At 35.2% G+C, this 18,132-nt stretch overlaps 1 protein-coding gene across 16 annotated transcripts in view; it reads left to right on the top strand.

The window, feature by feature from the left end:
• The window catches only part of RFX3 (regulatory factor X3), a 263,930-nt gene that overhangs the window by 162,815 nt on the left and 82,983 nt on the right, over positions 1–18,132 (top strand). For all 16 annotated transcript variants that reach the window (XM_070590686.1, XM_008543896.2, XM_008543874.2 and 13 more), the window contains one exon: positions 3,143–3,401. In XM_070590686.1, coding sequence (XP_070446787.1) covers positions 3,143–3,401 — 259 coding nt within the window. The remainder of the gene's footprint in view (positions 1–3,142; positions 3,402–18,132) is intronic.

Here is an 18,132-nt window from a genome sequence, read left to right as displayed (position 1 = left end):
CAGTTATTCACCTTGTCTGTGAAATAGGATTTATACCAGTACCTATCTCATAGAATTGTAATGAAGATTAAATGAGTTAATACCTGAAAAACACATAGAATAGTGCCTGTTGCACAGTAAATTGTCAGTAAATGTTAGCTATAATTAGTTAATATTGTTTTATTTGTGAAATCAACTTACTACCAGGAAGCGTGCTTAGGCATTTTGCTAGGACTGTGAAATGAATGCCAGCACCATGTCGTGCGTCTGACAAAGTATTTATTGTCTTGCATCTATTCTTATGCCTTACTTGGCTATACTGAAATATCAGTATCAGATTGTGTTATTTTAACTACAGTTAAATAGAGTCACTATTATATTCGGTAGATGTAAATTAATATGATTTCATTTCTCTTTTTACTTAAATTTGAAATCAACATAGCTTTTATTTTATTAAATAAATGTGTAATGAAAGAAATATATAAATAAGATTTCCAATTGGGAAATTCAGCAATGATGAGAAGAGCTGTGTATGTATTTTAAACAGCATTTTTCTCTCTATAAAAACATGTTCTCTGTGGAGTTGTTTCTGTCATCACTCCACACTAAAATTTATACCTGAATCTGTGATGGCTCTTTCTGGAAAGCAGTAACTTACCCAGTGTGGAATACTTTCCATGCACTATTATTATTTTACTAAAATTTACATTAGAAGTTATATTACAAGTGTAATTTGTAATGAGTAAAAATGGCCTCTTTTAAATGATACAGAAAAATCTATGAATAGGTTAGTAAAGTCTCTCATATTTTAACAAAACAAAAAAAATTTGTTTTTGAAATTTATGTAGCTGGCTATTATGTCAAATATATTTTAAATAGAATTATATTTTTATTTGTTGACTAGTGTGCCCACTGTGTACTAGCAACTGTAAGTGTTGAGGGTACAGATAAGAATAAAACATAATTTTATGGGAGTACAAAGACACGCGGAAATCAGCAATAAATTTATCGAGAGCTATACTTCAGGTGTGCACAGGGTGTTAAGAGAGTACAGAGAACAAAATCTGATAGCTCTGTGGGGAATGGCCATGGAGGGGAAGGGCTGCAGAAAAATAATTCTGAATTAAGGTGATGCTTGAGCTGAGAGTTTATAGATGATGAGGACAAAGGAAAGGAGTGAAGAAAAATGTAAAGGCTTCCAGGCAGAGGAAACCCTGCATAACGAAGCAGGAAGGCAAGAGAAAATGGCCCTCTAGAGGGACCAACAAAATGGTCAGTGTGGTGTGAGTGAAGAAAACATTTGAGGAAATGGCTAGTACCAAATCCGGAGATTATGTAGGCACCAGCCCTGCTCATTCTTGTAAGGCAGATCAAGGGTTTTGAATTCCTTCTGAAAGCAAGAGAGAATCATGGAAAGGTTTTTAATAGAGGTTTTATTTTCATATTTGCATTTTAGAAAAATTTCCCTGGTAGCAGAATTGAAGATAGATTGCAAGAGAGCCCAATTAGAGGAATGAAAACCAGTTAGAAGGCAATTATAATGGAGAATATTGTGAGTTAATGCAGTGAGTGCAAGAATGGAAAGGAGAATTGTAGAATTATTTAGAAGGTAAAATTAGTAGGACTTAGGTGAGGAGAGAGTCAGCAATAATTTCCAAAGCTGAGGATGATGGTGCTGCCCTCTGCTGAGAGGGGGAATATGAGAAAAAGAGCAAGAGAGATGAGGAATTTCTTTTTAGTCATATGTTAAATTTTACATATGGGACTTCCCATATATCATGGCGTTTTCTAGTAGTGATAACCAAGTGGCTGTTAGAAACCCAGATTTAAGATTCTTAATGTATAACTAGAAAGTAAAGAGAGTGGAGATATCAACTTATGTAAGGTTGTTGACTATGAGTGTGTATATGGTTATGTATGGTAAATGTATGTGGTCTGAATAAAAATGAGAGCTAAAAATGGACACCTCACAAAATACCAGTATTCAAAGTGCCAGAAAAATGTAGCCTCCAAAAGGTTCTTGAAAGGGAGTAGTGAAAAAAAGTAAAAAGTGGAAAAGAAATGCCATAGAAACTAGGGAACAAGAGAGGTTAAGACAAAACTTATATATACATAGAAAATATCTGAAAACTTTTACACCAAATTGTTAGTAGTGGCTAGCTCTGGGAATGTGGAGTTGAAGAGAATGACAAAAGAACTGGGAATTTTAATTCGATATTTGAATTTTTAAAAAAGAAGTATTTTATACCTCTCTGTACTATTTTTGCCACTTCTTGTGAGTTTATAATTATTTCAAAATAAAAATTAAAAGCAAAAGTCATATTAAGATGTAAGTTATAGTCAATGGCAAATGAAAAATAAATCAAATAAGCTTAACCAGAAGAGAAAAAGGAGGGAAGGGGCAACATAGAGTGATCAGCAATGTTATACTGCAGATGGGTCAAACAAGATGAGGACTGACCCCAGCCTTTTAGCTTGGTATTTAGATTCGGTCACAAGTGACCTTATTAAAAGCAATTTCAGTGAAAGGCTAAGGGCAGAAGCTTGACTGCAGTTCTTGGGAAGTGGAAATTGAGGACGTGAAGAGGTGACATAGTCATCTCATCAAGAAGAAGCTTGTGTGTGGAGGAAGAGAAAGGTACATAGACAGGGATTCAGGATCCAAAGTGAGTGAACTGTTTGCCCAAGATCCTTATAGTAGCAAGAAAGAGATCCATGCAAGCTACCTTAGTCCTGGAGGTTTATTGCAGGGCACCTGGGAATTCGAAGTACCATGGGGAATTGACTTGTCAGCCCCCAGTCTTTCCTGATCCCAGCTTTTCTAAAACTGGGATTTGCAGGAAGTTTTATAAGGAATTGAAGAAGTCACTCAGCAAGATTTCTTAGAGGGAAGAGACCTGAGATTATATACTGGAGGTAGGCGCCAGTAGAGGGCAAACTCTCCAAAGCACAGAGAAGTGTTGACATACTTAGGAAAGGACTATGCCTTTAATTTGGAAAGTAAACCCAACTATTTCTGGGAAAGAAGTTTTGTACAAAATACAAAATTCACCATGTTCCAAAGGTTAAGCTAACTGATATATTTTAAACATATATTCATGCTGGAAGAAATTAAGATGATATAAATAAGGTAGTAATTTCTTCCTTTTTTCTTCTCTTAAAGCCGAACAACAACCTATCCTTACACAGAAACGCAGATGTACAGCCAAAACACTGGAGGAAATTACTTTGATACTCAAGGGAGTTCTGCACAAGTGACTACCGTGGTCTCGTCCCACAGTATGGTGGGCACTGGTGGGATTCAGATGGGCGTCACGGGAGGACAACTCATCAGCAGCTCTGGCGGAACCTATCTGATCGGCAATTCAATGGAGAATTCTGGTCATTCAGTGACACATACCACTCGGGCCTCCCCAGCGACAGTAAGTATTTGAGCTTTTATTTGTTTAATGTAGCTTCTTAGTAGCCTCTATTGTACATTTTCCTCTATAGAGGGAAAAAACAACACAGACTGGGCTGGGGCTAGTATGTGTTGAGCAGTGTTAGTGCTGTGGTATTATCCAGAATGTAGTACCTGTCATATTATGCAGAATGTTACTGATATGTGCCCCACAGTTACATGAATTAGGAAGAAGTTTTTATTAATAATGTGACGTAAGAGAGGTGATTCATACTCGTTAATGGTGATTTTAATTGGCTTTCTTCCATGATATTGAGTAAAATACTTCAAATTTCTACTGAAAGAACTCACTTTTATATTATGCTGATTTACACTGGCTTTTTAAGAGATAAAACCAAGAAGTAATATAGAGAATAAAATATAACTTTTTTTGGAATTTTCATATCTTTTGCCAATAATATTTATGTTAGCTCATCATCGGGGAAGTTACTTTATGTTGGGCAGCATTTCCCAGACCTTAGACATTCAAGTTTGGCCATATTCACATGGATCTGTCTATACTGTTATTTACTTAACATATTTTTTTAGTTGATTCACTCTTAAAATACAAAAATAAAAAATATTTTCTAATGTGTATTAAAATCCATACTTAAATAGTAAAATTAAAATTTTTAATTTTTATTTAAATTTTTAAAAATTTAATTTAAAAATTTAATTATTAAATTAAAAAAAATTTACCCACGTGCCATATGTACAATCATTTTGCATTCTACCAGAGGGACACTTGGGAAGCACTAATCTAGGTAATTCCAATGAAAAATATTTGTATTGCCTCTGATCATGGCTATGATCAAATAATATCTTAGGAACACATCTACATATTTGAGTTTTCAAGATTTTAAAATTTAATAAATACATTTATTTTTACACAAGATATTTTAATGAATTTAAATAATGTCATGGAAATAGTCATAGACAGCTGTGTAGAATTTGGTATTATCAAACTCCATAACCCAAGCCTTCCATTTTCACCTCAACTAAGCATATAAAGAAGAATAATCATTTGGAACTACCTAGCTAAAGTAGCAATGGGATTGGTTATCTAGATGTTTCATGTGAAGGGAGGCTGGGGATTTGAATTAAGTGCATGTGCCCCTTTTTCATCATCTTATCACATAGTTTGTTCTTATAATGAAGTAGAGGTAGAAACAAATTTGGTAGAAAATAATAATATGAAAGGCTTTACATTTCTCATTTTATGGATTTTCTTAAAGACATAGTATGTGCTTGTTAAGTATTTTGTATCTGCTTTTTCTCTTTGTAATGATTACGTGTTCATACTTTCGTCATTTAATGCCTCTTCCCTAATCCATTGTTTAAGTCCTTTATTTTTAGTTCACTACTTCTTACTAACTTCAGATCACTAGCAGTTCTGAGTGGAGAGTTTCTTTTTTGTAATTTTTTCCTTTGTGTTTTTGAAGAATTTTTTATGCATATCTGTCTCTTGCTTTTAATAACACTAATAAAGCATTCTAAAGTGTCTACACACACCAGTATATTTATGTAGATTAGAAACTAAATCATAACCTCTCTGGACCTCAGTTCTCCTATTAATAAAATAATGGGTTAGTTAGATTAAATGGTTTCCTAATTTCCTCCCAGCTTTAAAATCATAATATTTACAAAGGAATTGTAAAATGTTCTAGATGTAAAAAATAATTCTACCTTTACTGTAAAAGGAAAAGAGACCAGGTGCCATTGCTTTAGGTGCTCTTGAGAAGGGCCACCCAGAAAGTCATTTTCAGCGGAAAGGGAAGTACTTGCCGCTTTCCAAGGCCTTAGGAAAAGTGAAAAACAGGGAGTAAGAGTCCTTTCCCACTTTCATTCTATCCGCCCTCTCTCATGCTGGCATACCGTCCCTACCTTCCCCATCCCTCTCTTACTTCACCTTCTCCTGCTATTTCTCCTTGCCTTCGCACTGATTCCTGGCTACCTGTTAAACATCCTAATCAACTGAATATGGGTTTACTGAATTGACTAGTTCTGTCACTGAGTTAACGAAATTGATTTTCCAGGTCATGTAAATACAGATTCAAACATTAATAGCGTAAATTTTATAGTTTGATTTCTTTTCCTTTGGTAAGGGATACACTTTGGTTTTCTATATAGAGTATGAAAAGTGGCAGTACTCCTTAAGTTGTCCATTACACAAATTTGATGTGTGATTTTTATTATATTAATTGGTAAATTAAACTAACTTAAAATAACTGAATTATAACAACTGAGAATAGTGGAAAACTATTTGAAAAACCAACCACCAATTCATAGTATCAATTGTACATATTAATTTACACATAAAAAAGCATTAATATTTAAGATTCTGTTGTTAAGGATGGTTTTTTGTTTTCTTTTTTACAAGAGAATTTCCTTTTTAGCAAAAGGAGTATAAGAGTTAAAAAAATAGCTCTTGCATGGAAAAATGGCAAGGTGCCCTCATCAAAGCACATGTGATAATGGCATATGATAGATGTATGTTATCTAATGTACACCTGCTAGTGTTTATTGTTTTATCCTGCATCTATTACCAAAGTTAATATTTGGTTTCGATCCCCCTCTCAGTCATGCTGAAGAGCTTCATCTGCTTCATTCACAGTGAGGTGGTGATTCTCAATTTACGGTTTCACATCTGTTACTCCAGTAAAGTTAACAAAGTTTAAGTGCCATGAAACCTATTAAAGATTTCCTACCATCCTCCTCTTGCCAAATGTTAGAAAATTGGTAACTCTTTGATTGTTTGGACTCCTAGAACTCAAGATTTTTTGGTAGGTGCCATGTCTTTAAAGGGAATTTGAATATTTTCATGTTTGTAGAACCATGCAAAGAATGTACATGCACACAATCTTTAGCAACTTGTTGGTCAAGACTCAAACCATTTCCTTCCAAACATTGAGCCACACTGTGCCATGTAAGTTCAGTTTTTCTGGCTGTCCTGTCACCTACAGCATGCCTGATGCAACTCACTGTGTAGGAGTAGCCAATACTGTGGCCAAAATTTCTGACTGGCAGATAGTCAATTGGGCCATTCCTTTAGAGCCTATCATAAGCGGAATGTATAGTCACTTAATTCAGTTGATGTGAAACTAGTTAAATGTGAGTCTGTGGGAATAACACAAACCTAATACCTTTACTCAGTTCCTGGGTAGCAAGATTTTCTGCACCAGTTCGCAGAATAATTGCCTTGACTCTCTTACATTTGACCTGTATCTGCACAGAAATACTTTCCTTTAAATTTATCAGGAATAATTTCCTGCCACAAAGAAAAGTTTACTCCACTGTGCAAATCAGTTTCTCAAGATAGGCCAGTGAAAAAGAGAATGATTTGAAATTGAAGCCACTACTAAGAAAAATAAATGATTAGCACTTGGAAAATTTTCTTACCTAGTCTAATATTCAATATACAACTATCTTTCTTATACTAGAAGGATCTCTGAATCATTAATGGGGAATTTTTATTTGAGCATATGATCTACTTTAGTTTTATAATTTTAAATGATAATGCTGTTTTATTTCATTTTTGCTTATGCATTGTAAAAATTTTCAGTCTCCAAGATACACAGAGAGGTCAGAATTTTTCAAAAGATTAATGGTAACAAGTTAAATGATATTTGATGATTATATTATGGTGCAAACTACCAATAATCACATTTGGTCAAAATGCTATTTCTTCTTTTCCTTACTGTGTTCTTTAATTTAGTCAATGGAGTCCCTGTGGATACAAATTACATATGTATATGTTTTTACTTATATATATATATATATATATATACACACACATTTAAAAGGCATTTCTTGCTGATAATATTAAATAAGAATTTTCGGAAGATTATGTAACATTTTTAGAGGAACGTCACTGGATATGAGTTCAACTAAGTTACTACTTGAATAAATGTTTTACATTTCATTAACTTAATGCTAGGGATCTGTTTATTAATATTTCAGTAGCACAAGGACAGTAAGGTAAAAGAATTTGCTACAGTCAAACTCTGAACTCATTATACTTTGATCTTCCTTCTAACTACATCTCCATAATGTTTCCTTGTGTGTCTTTATTCATTTGAAACTCTTAATTTATTTTTATTCATTATTTTTCTGTATAACTGTGTTGTTTATAGAATTTTAGAATTTTGGAACCTGAACACAATTTGCATTTGAGGATCAAAAATTTGTGCTAGTAGTTGGTGATATTTTTGTGCTCATCACAACATAGTTTATCTTATACCAGACTATACAATAATTAGCAATTTGCTTTAAGAAGTTTTATTTACTCCTCCATAAAATAACATTTATATTCTTATAATTAGGTGGTTATTTATGGAAAATTTTTTCTTACTGATAACTAAATAAGATTGCATTAATCATTCTTGAGACTGTGATATGAAAGCTAATTTTTACACCTTTCTATGTATACATTTAGTAATTATATATGTTAAATGCCTCTTGCTAAAATTAGATCCCACCAAAGGGCACAAGGAAAATGTGTTTAGATTAATTTTGTTCATATCTCTACCTCTTTAGAATAACGTAAAATACTGTAATTTCTTTCAGTTGTTTGGAGGAAATTTTGTATGTCCATCTGCTGCTATATAACTAAAAGTTTAGCCTAGCTTATATAATCTATAGAAAGCTAAGAATTCATTTATGAATTGTAGATGCTTTTATTTCTTTATCCTTGGGTTTACATATTTATGGATTTGGTGTAAGGGAATGCTTTTTTTAAGGACATGAATATGTTTAGCACCCCATAAAATGATTTTGCCTTCTTATTCCTTTGCTGGAGCGGTACCAATGCCCATTTGTTTTGTTTAAAAATTTTTATTAATTTATTTACATGAATTACTTATACATTCTTAAGTTGCATAATTCAAAAAATATAAGAAAGTGCACAATGCAGTCTCTTTCTTCCCCCTGTTCCTCAGGTCTTTCCCTTCAAGGTAACCAATGTTGTCAAGTTCTTTGAGTATCATTCTAGAGATATTCTATAAATATACAAGCAGAAAGTGTCTCTCTCCCTCATTACCATATTTTTTATACAAATGGTGACAAAAATACTGCATCTTGCTTTTTTTTCACCTAACAGTATGTCTTAGAGAGTTTTTACATATCAGTACTTGAAGGGCTTGCTTATATTTATGGGAAATGATTATATTAGAGGGAGCTGAACTGCCTATCTATCTTCCCAAAGGGAAAAGAAACAGTTAAAATAATGTTAGATTACTGGTTATGGCTATATAGAGACAGAAAAGCAACATAATCACATGAAATGAAAACTTCTGTTTAATTTCACATATCATATATAAAGATATGCTTGGAAGAAAAGTTTTTAAGTTAGAAGTGTGCATAAATTATACATAGATCACAGTTGCATCTTATATGTTACAGAAGAAATAATTTCTATTTTAAGTAATTTTCTTAGTCTTCCAGTTAGCCTAAATGACAATAAAAAATCCAAACAAAACTACTTCTCCACTTACTTTGGCAGAAGTGTATTTGTTCATTATAATCTTAGCATTTTCTGTTTTCCTAGGCCAACTTAATCCCTCCGATGAATCTCCTCAGAGAGAGTACCACGAATCTTTAGCTTTCTGCACTAAATCCTAAATTGACTGAAGGTTCTGGGACCTCATTCTCAAAGCACTTAATAAAATGGGACTTTGAGTGACTCATAGTCTCCATGGCTTCATCTGTATTCTGTTCAGCTGTCAGTCAGTTCTACACTGCTCCAGCCTTGAAGCTGATAAGGTCTAGAGGCACTCATTTTATGGTTAAGGCTGTGAGACATTCCACTCCTAGAAATCTTGATAAACTAGCATGTTAAGACAAATAGCGTGACATGGGCCTTCAGCCTCTCCTGAACATAGCCTATGGATTCCCCTGAATTTCTAAAGCAAAATATAAATAATGAGTTACTTTGTTTTTTTAACGATTTCATACTGAGACAGCATTTCGGAACACAGGTGTGTTGTAACATGCCAGAAATGGCTAGATTCTATTTCATGTGAAATCTAGATTCAGAAGGTTTAGTGATGTTTGTACATTCTACTTATAAATATGCAAATAAGCTATTCCAGATGACCTCTTGAGTAACTTTTGCTTGATTCTTTTATCTATAAATCAAATTTCAAATTAATTTACTAACTTGAAACTGCTATAGATTTCGAAGGAAAAAACCAGTTAAGTTTCACACAGGGAGACCAGGTAATCAGATAAAATATGAATGGTGTTGGTGCCAAATTAAAATACACTGTAGGGGCCGGCCCAGTGGTGTAGCGGTTAAGTTCTCATGCTCCTCTTCAGCAGCCTGGGGTTTGCAGGTTCAGATCCCAGGCACAGACCCACACACAGCTCATCAAGCCATGCTGTGGCAGCATCCCTCATACAAAATAGAGGAAGATTGGCACAGATGTTAGCTCAGGGACAGTCTTCCTCAAGCAAAAAGAGCAAGATAGGCAACGGATGTTAGCTCAAAGGAAGTCCTCCTCAGCAAAAAAAAAAAAAAAAAGAAAAGAAAAAGAAGAAAGAAAAGGAAGTGAAATAGAAAGGAGGTAAAGAGGTCAGAATTTGCAGATGATATGATTGTATACCTTATAAAAATTATAGAAAATCAAATGAAAAAACAGTAACAAATAATAAGAGAATTTAGTAAGGTGACTGAGTATAATGTTAATATACAAAGAAATCAACAGCTTTTCTAGATACAAACATTAGTTAGAAAATGTAATGGAAGTAAAGATCTTATTTATAATAAATTCAAAATACACCACGCAATAAACTAAAAATATATGTGTAAGATTCAGCTGCTGAATAAAAGTTTTTAAAGGTCCTAAGGGACACAAAAAGAAGCTTGAATAATTGGAAAAGTTTCAGCATCAAACATTTTGAATCTCCCTAAGTTGACTTAAAATATTTTAATATGGTCCCAATCAAAATACCAGTGGATTTTTATAAATATACATACAAGAATACAAGGCTGTTTTTATAAATATACATACAAGAATAATGAAGAAAATTTTATAAAAAGAAAAATAATGGAGGGTGGGGTGGGATGGAAACAGCCCTACCAGTAATTCAAACATGCTATAAAATAATAATAATTAAAACACAATTGTCTAGGGGGCTGACCCCATGGCCGAGTGGTTAAGTTCATGTGCTCTGCTTCGGCAGCCCAGGGTTTCATCGGTTCAAATCCTGGGCACGGACATAGCACCGCTCATTGGGCCATGCTGAGGCGGCATCCCACGTGCCACAACTAGAAGGACTCACAACTAAAATACATACAACTATGTACTGGGGGGCTTTGGTGAGAAAAAGGAAAAATAAAAAATTTAAAAACAAAACAAAAAAACCCACAATTGTCTAGTCACATGAATAGACCAGTATAGACCAGTAATGGACTAGAGACCGTCAATAGGCCAAATACATATAGGAATATAGTATATGATAAAGGTGGCGTTGCTTGTCAGTGGAGAAATTATGGATTATCAATAAATGGTGTTTAAGACAACTAGATAACTATTTAGAAAAGAAAATGACTGGTTCCATACATTACTGTTTACACCAAGATTAATTTCCCTTGCATGGAAAATGTGTTATTATTCTCTTAGAGTGGGAAAGCATGATGTAAAATCCAGAAGCTCCAAAGGATATACTGATCTACTCCACTACATAAAAGTGGAAACATTCCGTATGACAAAAACCATGGGAACAAAGGCAACAGTGGAGCAACAACCTGGCATAAAGTTATGAGACATTGTATTCAAAGGACTAATTTATTTAATATATAGACCTCTCTTATAAATCCATAAGAAAAAAACAGATGAAAAATGTGGAAAATATAAGAATAAGCAGTCCACTGAAAAGGAAATGAAAAACTACAAAAAGATACTGTTTTTCATCTCTCACACAGGCAAAGTTGAAAAAGTTAGTAAGCCTTGGCAAAGGTGGAAAGAAAGAGGCACTTTCATTCATCGTTGATTGGAATCTAAATTGACACAGGATTGGAGAACAACATGGAAATTCTTATCAAAATTGAAAATACATTTATCCTTTGACCCAGAGAGTATACTTCTAGGAATTTATCCTACTGATGATTCTCTTACATAAGTGAAATGCTGCATAAACAATTATGTCCAGTGTATAGTTATTGGTAGTAGAAAAAGATTGGAAAAAGCCTAATTGTCCTTCAGCAGGGATATAAGTAAATAAATTTTGCTGCATTTGTCCATTCAGTGGAATTTTATATAGCCCTTAAAACGAGTGAGTCAGTATATATGTGTGTGTGTGTGTATGTGTGTTTATATATACACTTTTGATATGGGAAGATCTCCAAACCTATTGTTAAATGAAAAAGCAAGGAGTAGTGTGTGTTGTGTGTGTGTGTTTAAATAGAAACGTACATTTGTGCTTATATAAGCACATAGATATCTCTAGAAGAATACATGAAGAAAAAAGATGGGAGGCATGTGAATATATTACTATCTATTCAAAAAGTGATTTATTATTTTCAAAAGTCTCAGGCAAGCTCTTAATGATTATAAAGTGTCTATTTGGTCATGTTCCCCAAATGCTTGTGGCTGAAACAACCCTTTCTTTATATGCCCAATATAAAGGCTGACTGTGACATGTCACAATTCAAATTAAACCTTAACCCTAAATTTCAGGAAAAGTCCTCCTTTATTAGACTGTTGAAAGTTTAGAGAATGAAAACTGGCATTAAATTTGGTAAGGATTTTTAGAGCCGTTCTTATTCAGTATTTTGTAGTGAAAGTGAATGTTTTGTATTTGTATTCATGTACTTAGAGTCTGGATTATTTTTTTTAATCCCTCACTGTCTCGAACATTTATTGAGCAATTACTATTGACCAGGCACTGTGCTTGTATGAATATAAAGGTTTGCAATATGTGTAATGGAGCTAGTTCCAGCACTGAAAGCTACCTAATCTTCCAAGGCACAAATGGAAATCCACAAATAGCCCCCAGACACCTTTTAAGTGGTTATTTTTATCTTCTCTCCCACCGCATTACTTTTTAAATCACAAATGTTAATATGTTTGAATTGCTGAATTTTAGATTCATCAAAATTGTGCTTATGTTCTGATTATGTTGCTAATATAAATTGCAAAATTGCCTAGAGGTTGGGTAGGGTAGGGTAGCAAGAGAGTGAAAGAAGCAAAAATTCAAATACTGAGGCTTCAAAATCACCCTTTAAGAAGTTAGCACCATTGTAGGAATGCCCATTACGTCCTCGCTAAATCTCCCGTAAGTAGTAGTTGCAGTCTAACCCTGGCAAAGAAAAACATTTTGATCATGTTTTGGTGCAGTGTTCCTCGAACTTGAGTGTGCATTCTCTAGAGCATTGGTTAAACGTGTAGCTGGACCCCACACCCAGGACTTTCGATTCAGTGTGAGGAAGAGCCCAAGAATTTGCATTTCTTACCAGTGCCCAGGTGATTCTCATAGTGCTCACCCAGGACCACATTTAGAGAAAATCTCTATTTTAGCGATTATCAAATAAATACAAAGTGAAAATGGTCTCAGAAAAATCTGCAAAAGGCGGATCTGAAATTTTACATTTGAAAATGTAAGCTTGGCTTACATTCCTGAAGGGTACTTCTAGCCCTGAGTGCTGATGCAGCTGATGTCTCAGAAACTAGTTTTATTGTCACGAACTGGTAATGCCAGCCTCGTAGAGTCCTGACGAGGGTGGAGGGATGTGGGCTCTACAGAATGATCAGGGGAAGTCCGAAACAACAGTCTTGGTTTCAATCCACCAGCTTAAACCAAGTGTTCTCAGAACACATTCAGTTTATGCAAGTTTCTTAGCCAAATGTTTTTTCGCATAAATACTTAAGAATAGCTTCAGGTGGTACAAAATTGCCAAAACTTCAGGTTGAAAGCGTAATAATTTTACATTTTTCTCTAGATATTGTAAGATTATCAATGAATAAAAAAGATTTCCTATAGTTAAACATTTGCAAGACCTAAAACTTCTTTGCTGTAAATATTTAGTGTGTAAGATTAAAATTCCATCTTTAGCTACTTTCTAGTTCAAGAGGAGATAAAAAGGAAAGCTGGCTGGATGTGTTTTCTGGGCATTTTAAATTTTTTTTAAGAGTTAAAAGAACAACCTGTCCTGAATCTCTCACAGTTAAGCTCCTTTTCAGCGTTGCTGTGGAGTAACATATTTATGTGTTGATTTCCATTATCACTTGAATATACAACTTAAACAGCAGTATCATATTCAGAGTCGTAGCTTCAGTGGGAGTGTTTCTTTCTGTGTTCCCTGGGCTCCTGGGCTGAAGAGTCACCTGTGGATCCTTGGAAGAAGGGATCCAATGACTAGAAGGGAACTGATGTCACTGCTTAGTGCAGAGGATTGAAAGCTTTGAGGCCACAATCTACAATGAGAAATGCCTTTACATTGTGATCCAATTGCTCATATAGATACATACATACATACATTCATGAGTATACATCTGTATATGCACACATATGACTGTGTATATGCATATACGGATGACTGAAATCAACGTTCCATGAAACAATGCTTATCCAGTGTGTGCAAGGACATCTGATTATTTTCTACTGTATTTGATTTCTTTAATTTTTTTACTGTGCTGGTCAGGGCCCGCACAATTGATCTCGTAACCCATGAATGGGTTGCACCTTACCTTCTGAAAATCACTGCTTTGGGCAAATTGTAGAGATCAAAGCATTAGCAATACATAGATGAGAGATCTGGGTATGAATCTCCATTATTTTTTCTTGTTGTTTTGCATTTCTAGCAAGTGCCCAGGTGATCCTAACAAGTGATCAGGACTACACTTTGACAAAAACCTCTGTTATAGCGATTATGTAGATTAAATGCACAGTGAGAGTGTACTTTCCTGTGATGTTCCTGGTGAAGTGCTTACTGTAGGAAGTCCCCTTCCACACACATGTAAACCAAGAGGCTGTCATTTCTAACAGGTATATGGGCAGTGGCTACAGGCTCAGGTCAGCAATCACAGATAGCTTTTCTGAACAAAAGCCACCAAGTAGAAATATTTCTGTCTTACTTGATCTCAAATGCAAACAAATTGTGAAGTCTTAGAGTTCGAGAAATTACCCAAAAGGAAATTTTCAGTCTTAAGTATATTCTGTTCATTGGGTTTCTCTAAGAATTTACTATTCTTTCACAGGGAAACGAAAATGTTGTTTCTCAATAAATAAATAGACGAATAAATATTTTAAAATGCTGTTTCTCTAAGAAAGTGTTAACTGGTAAGGTTGACAGAGTAACTTGTATTAACAAGAAATGCAATCATCATACATTAAGGATAACTATTTTTGTGATGAGTAAAATTTAACTTTCCATTCAAAACTTTTTGTTGCCTTGTAACTTGAACACCTTTAAATCATTTTCAAGTAATGCTTGTCACTCATATTTAAACCCGTTATTATTAGAAAGTAAATCTTTTGTTAACAATAAATCATTTAACAAATTTTAATTTTACAAGCTGCTCCTCAGAAGATAGTTGCATTAAAACAATTTGAGAAATTTCCACTTGATTTATATTCATATTATATTTGTATCAAATGGAAATGATGTTGAACTTAGAGTGATAAATCTTGGATTCCTATCTCATAGTTAATTCCTGTGTAATCTCAAGAAAATCCCTCAATCCCAGAGAGCCTCAATTTTCTAATCTGTGAAAAGGAGATAATATTGCTTGCCTTTCCTGTTTCACAAAGTTGCTGTGAAGATCAAATGAGAATTAATGTAAAAAGGCTTTATAAATCATAAAGCATTATAGTATTCTATTTTTAAATCACTTTCTTTAACAGTTCTGGGAAGGAGACAGTTTCTACCATGAGACCAATTTTAATTAAAGTGGTAGTGGAATATATCAATCTTGACCTTTAGTCTTTAAGAAAGATTAAAAAGCCATTTCATAGTCAAGTGAATATGCCTTGACCTATAAAGACAATGAATAAGATGATATAATTGTTCTTTTTCCTTTTGTCTTATTAGCATGTAATGAAATGATTGGTCGATATTTACATTTAGAGAAAGTCCTGATTGTCCACATACATGATATCCTATTTGGGCCATTGAATAGATGTACATAAATGTATATATAAATCACATGTCCAGGGGAGCCTCTTATTTGCCCCATGTAACTCATGTAAAAGACAGCTCTTCTTCACATTGCCCTGCACTTCCAACTGAGGTTTACCTTTTTGATATTTATCAACTGCCCCTAAATGAACCCTGTGCTCCAGCCAGTCTTGATTTCTTGTGTCTGGAGTATCTGTGGGTGGCATAGATTTTACTGAAGATTTTGTAGGAGAAAGAGCTGAAGGTTTAGCATGACACTCTGCAGAGCACAGTCACGCAGAGCCTCTTTGCACCGTCTTGTTGTCCCTGTCTGTGTGTTTGTTCTCCCAGTGAGCATTCAGCTCCAGTCTTCTCAGATCCTAGTCTCCTCTAAATCTCTCACCCCTTCAGCAGAGCACTTAAGCCTGGCAGCAAGTCTGCAAACAAAGGGCCATCCTATGAATTCTCCTTCCTTAGGAGGCAGTGCCAAACTATAAATACCAATTATGAATAACAATGGGGAATTACAAATAATGGGGAAATTGGCGTTTTTCTTATTACTTTTTTCTCTTTGAAAGTATTTGCCTACCCTAGAATGAGTACAGTGTTGAACCCTTCTTTGAGCTTGGGAAAAGAGAATACAAACGCAACATTTCTTGGACATCCAGACATCATACAATCCTTTCTCTCCCCTCTGCCGTCGTCTTTTCCTAAGGGCTTGAGTGGGACTTTTCTCTGAAGTCCTTTTTGGGACACTGATTCTTGGTTGCGTATCGCACAAACCTCAGGGGGACCCTGGGTGCTTGGAGACTCTCCATCTGTGTTTGATTACAGCAAGGCAGCATTAGCATTTTAGTGACTGCAAAAGAGTTTGCAGCCTGAGTTTTAGGCCACATGTTTGTCATACTGTGTATCTGTTCCCCATCAGGTAGTAAGCGCCCTCTCCCCTTCAGGTCCTTCCTAGAGGGTTTGCACTATCTTTGTTGGAGCTCCACTGAGCTTTATTATGTTTTTTCTCCTAGATATGAAATATAACATCTCCCTGGCCTCTTCTGAATTTCTGATCCTAATTCCTGAGAAATCAGGAAAGATTTCCTTCACTGGTGCAGTCTGCCACAGATGTGCGTATTTGCTATACTCAAAACAAATAGGAGTTTCTTCTGCCTTTCAGGGCCCGTGCTTTTTTTTTTTGAATCTACCGCACAAGAATAAGGTCTGCTTATTGCCGTGTGGTCATATTTTTATCACATTTGTGAACATGACACTTTCTCTACCAGAAGCAAAGTAATTGGCGTAGTCTCCTGCTAGCACTCCGGACTTCGTGTGGAGATCCTTTTGCCCAAATGAGGGAAACCCACTTATACCATCCCTGGGATTCTGTCTTTTGAGAATTCAACCTTTGGTTGAGGAGTTGAGTCACACATGTATTTACTTTAATTCTCCAATTCCTAACTGGTGACATGATCCCAGACATTATTTTTCCATAGCAACTGGTGTTACCTTCTTCTCTTTCTTCATCCAAGTTAAGCCTGACTCGCAGCAAAACTCATGGGCGTCCCCGCACTCTCAGATGAAGTCTGAATTTCTAGAGTAGTGAACTACTCTCTCAGCAAGCTGCTTCAGCCAGGTCTGATTTTTCAAATTGGGCTCCATAGCATCTTGTCATTCGGCATGCTACAAAGAGGGCTGTTCAACTTCCTGCTAATGCGTGGTCAGAAGGAAATCTGACATGTGAATGTAGGCAGTTCTCTACATTACCTGAGCTTTGACTCTTCAGACTTTGCCACGTACTCTGTCAGGGTAGCATCTGAGGCTTTGAGACCAAATATAATTCCTAAGGCTGGAAAACTTTTCATTGATCTTTATCACTTTTCTGCCCTAGAAGCCTGCCACTCCTCCAACATTTGAGTTGCCTGTCTAAACACAGTGCAAAATGCTCTTCTCCAGGTTCTGAAAATGTTTCTGCAGTAGCAGTGGACCAAGGGTTCCTATCTTTAACTGATAACTACCCTCAGAGTAGATTCCCATTCTCTCATGGGAATCCTGGTTTAACTGGTAAATCTGGAAGGTTTTAAATCATCCCAAGTATTTTGCTAAGGATATTCTTTCATCTTCCAGAAAAGGCTAATTTTCCTTAAGAAGTCGTGTGCCCATAGTGGCTGGAATGCATATCAGTTTCTTACCTATTCTTGCACATACGGAATTTGTAAGTATCACCCACTCCAATCTCACTTAATGCTCTGTAAGCCTGAACATCTCATCTCAAATGGAGCACCCCACCATTTGATGTCAGAGGAGTTACCATAACTTCTTATGCTATTATGAGGCAGTAGTCCAGCATCATCATGAATCAGTCTAAACTCCCAAGCACCATGTATCCTAGCATTAGATAATCATGGGGAGGATACGTACACCATTGGTGACTCGGCCCTGGGGTGATTATTTACTGAGAGAGACAGCTCAGTGCCGTACCTTAGTTCAGAGAATTGGTTTTTCCAAAAAATAAGCTAAGATACACTCATAGTCTAAAGCTTAATTAGTTTAAGGAAGAAATGGAAAATGTTTACTTACCATGACCGCTTTTTTTCTTTTGATTTATGATTTTTTAATTATTTTT

The sequence above is a fragment of the Equus przewalskii genome, chromosome 22 (assembly GCF_037783145.1).
Source record: "Equus przewalskii isolate Varuska chromosome 22, EquPr2, whole genome shotgun sequence".
In the NCBI taxonomy this organism is placed as follows: domain Eukaryota; kingdom Metazoa; phylum Chordata; class Mammalia; order Perissodactyla; family Equidae; genus Equus; species Equus przewalskii.
This window is presented reverse-complemented; position numbering and strand designations above follow the sequence as displayed.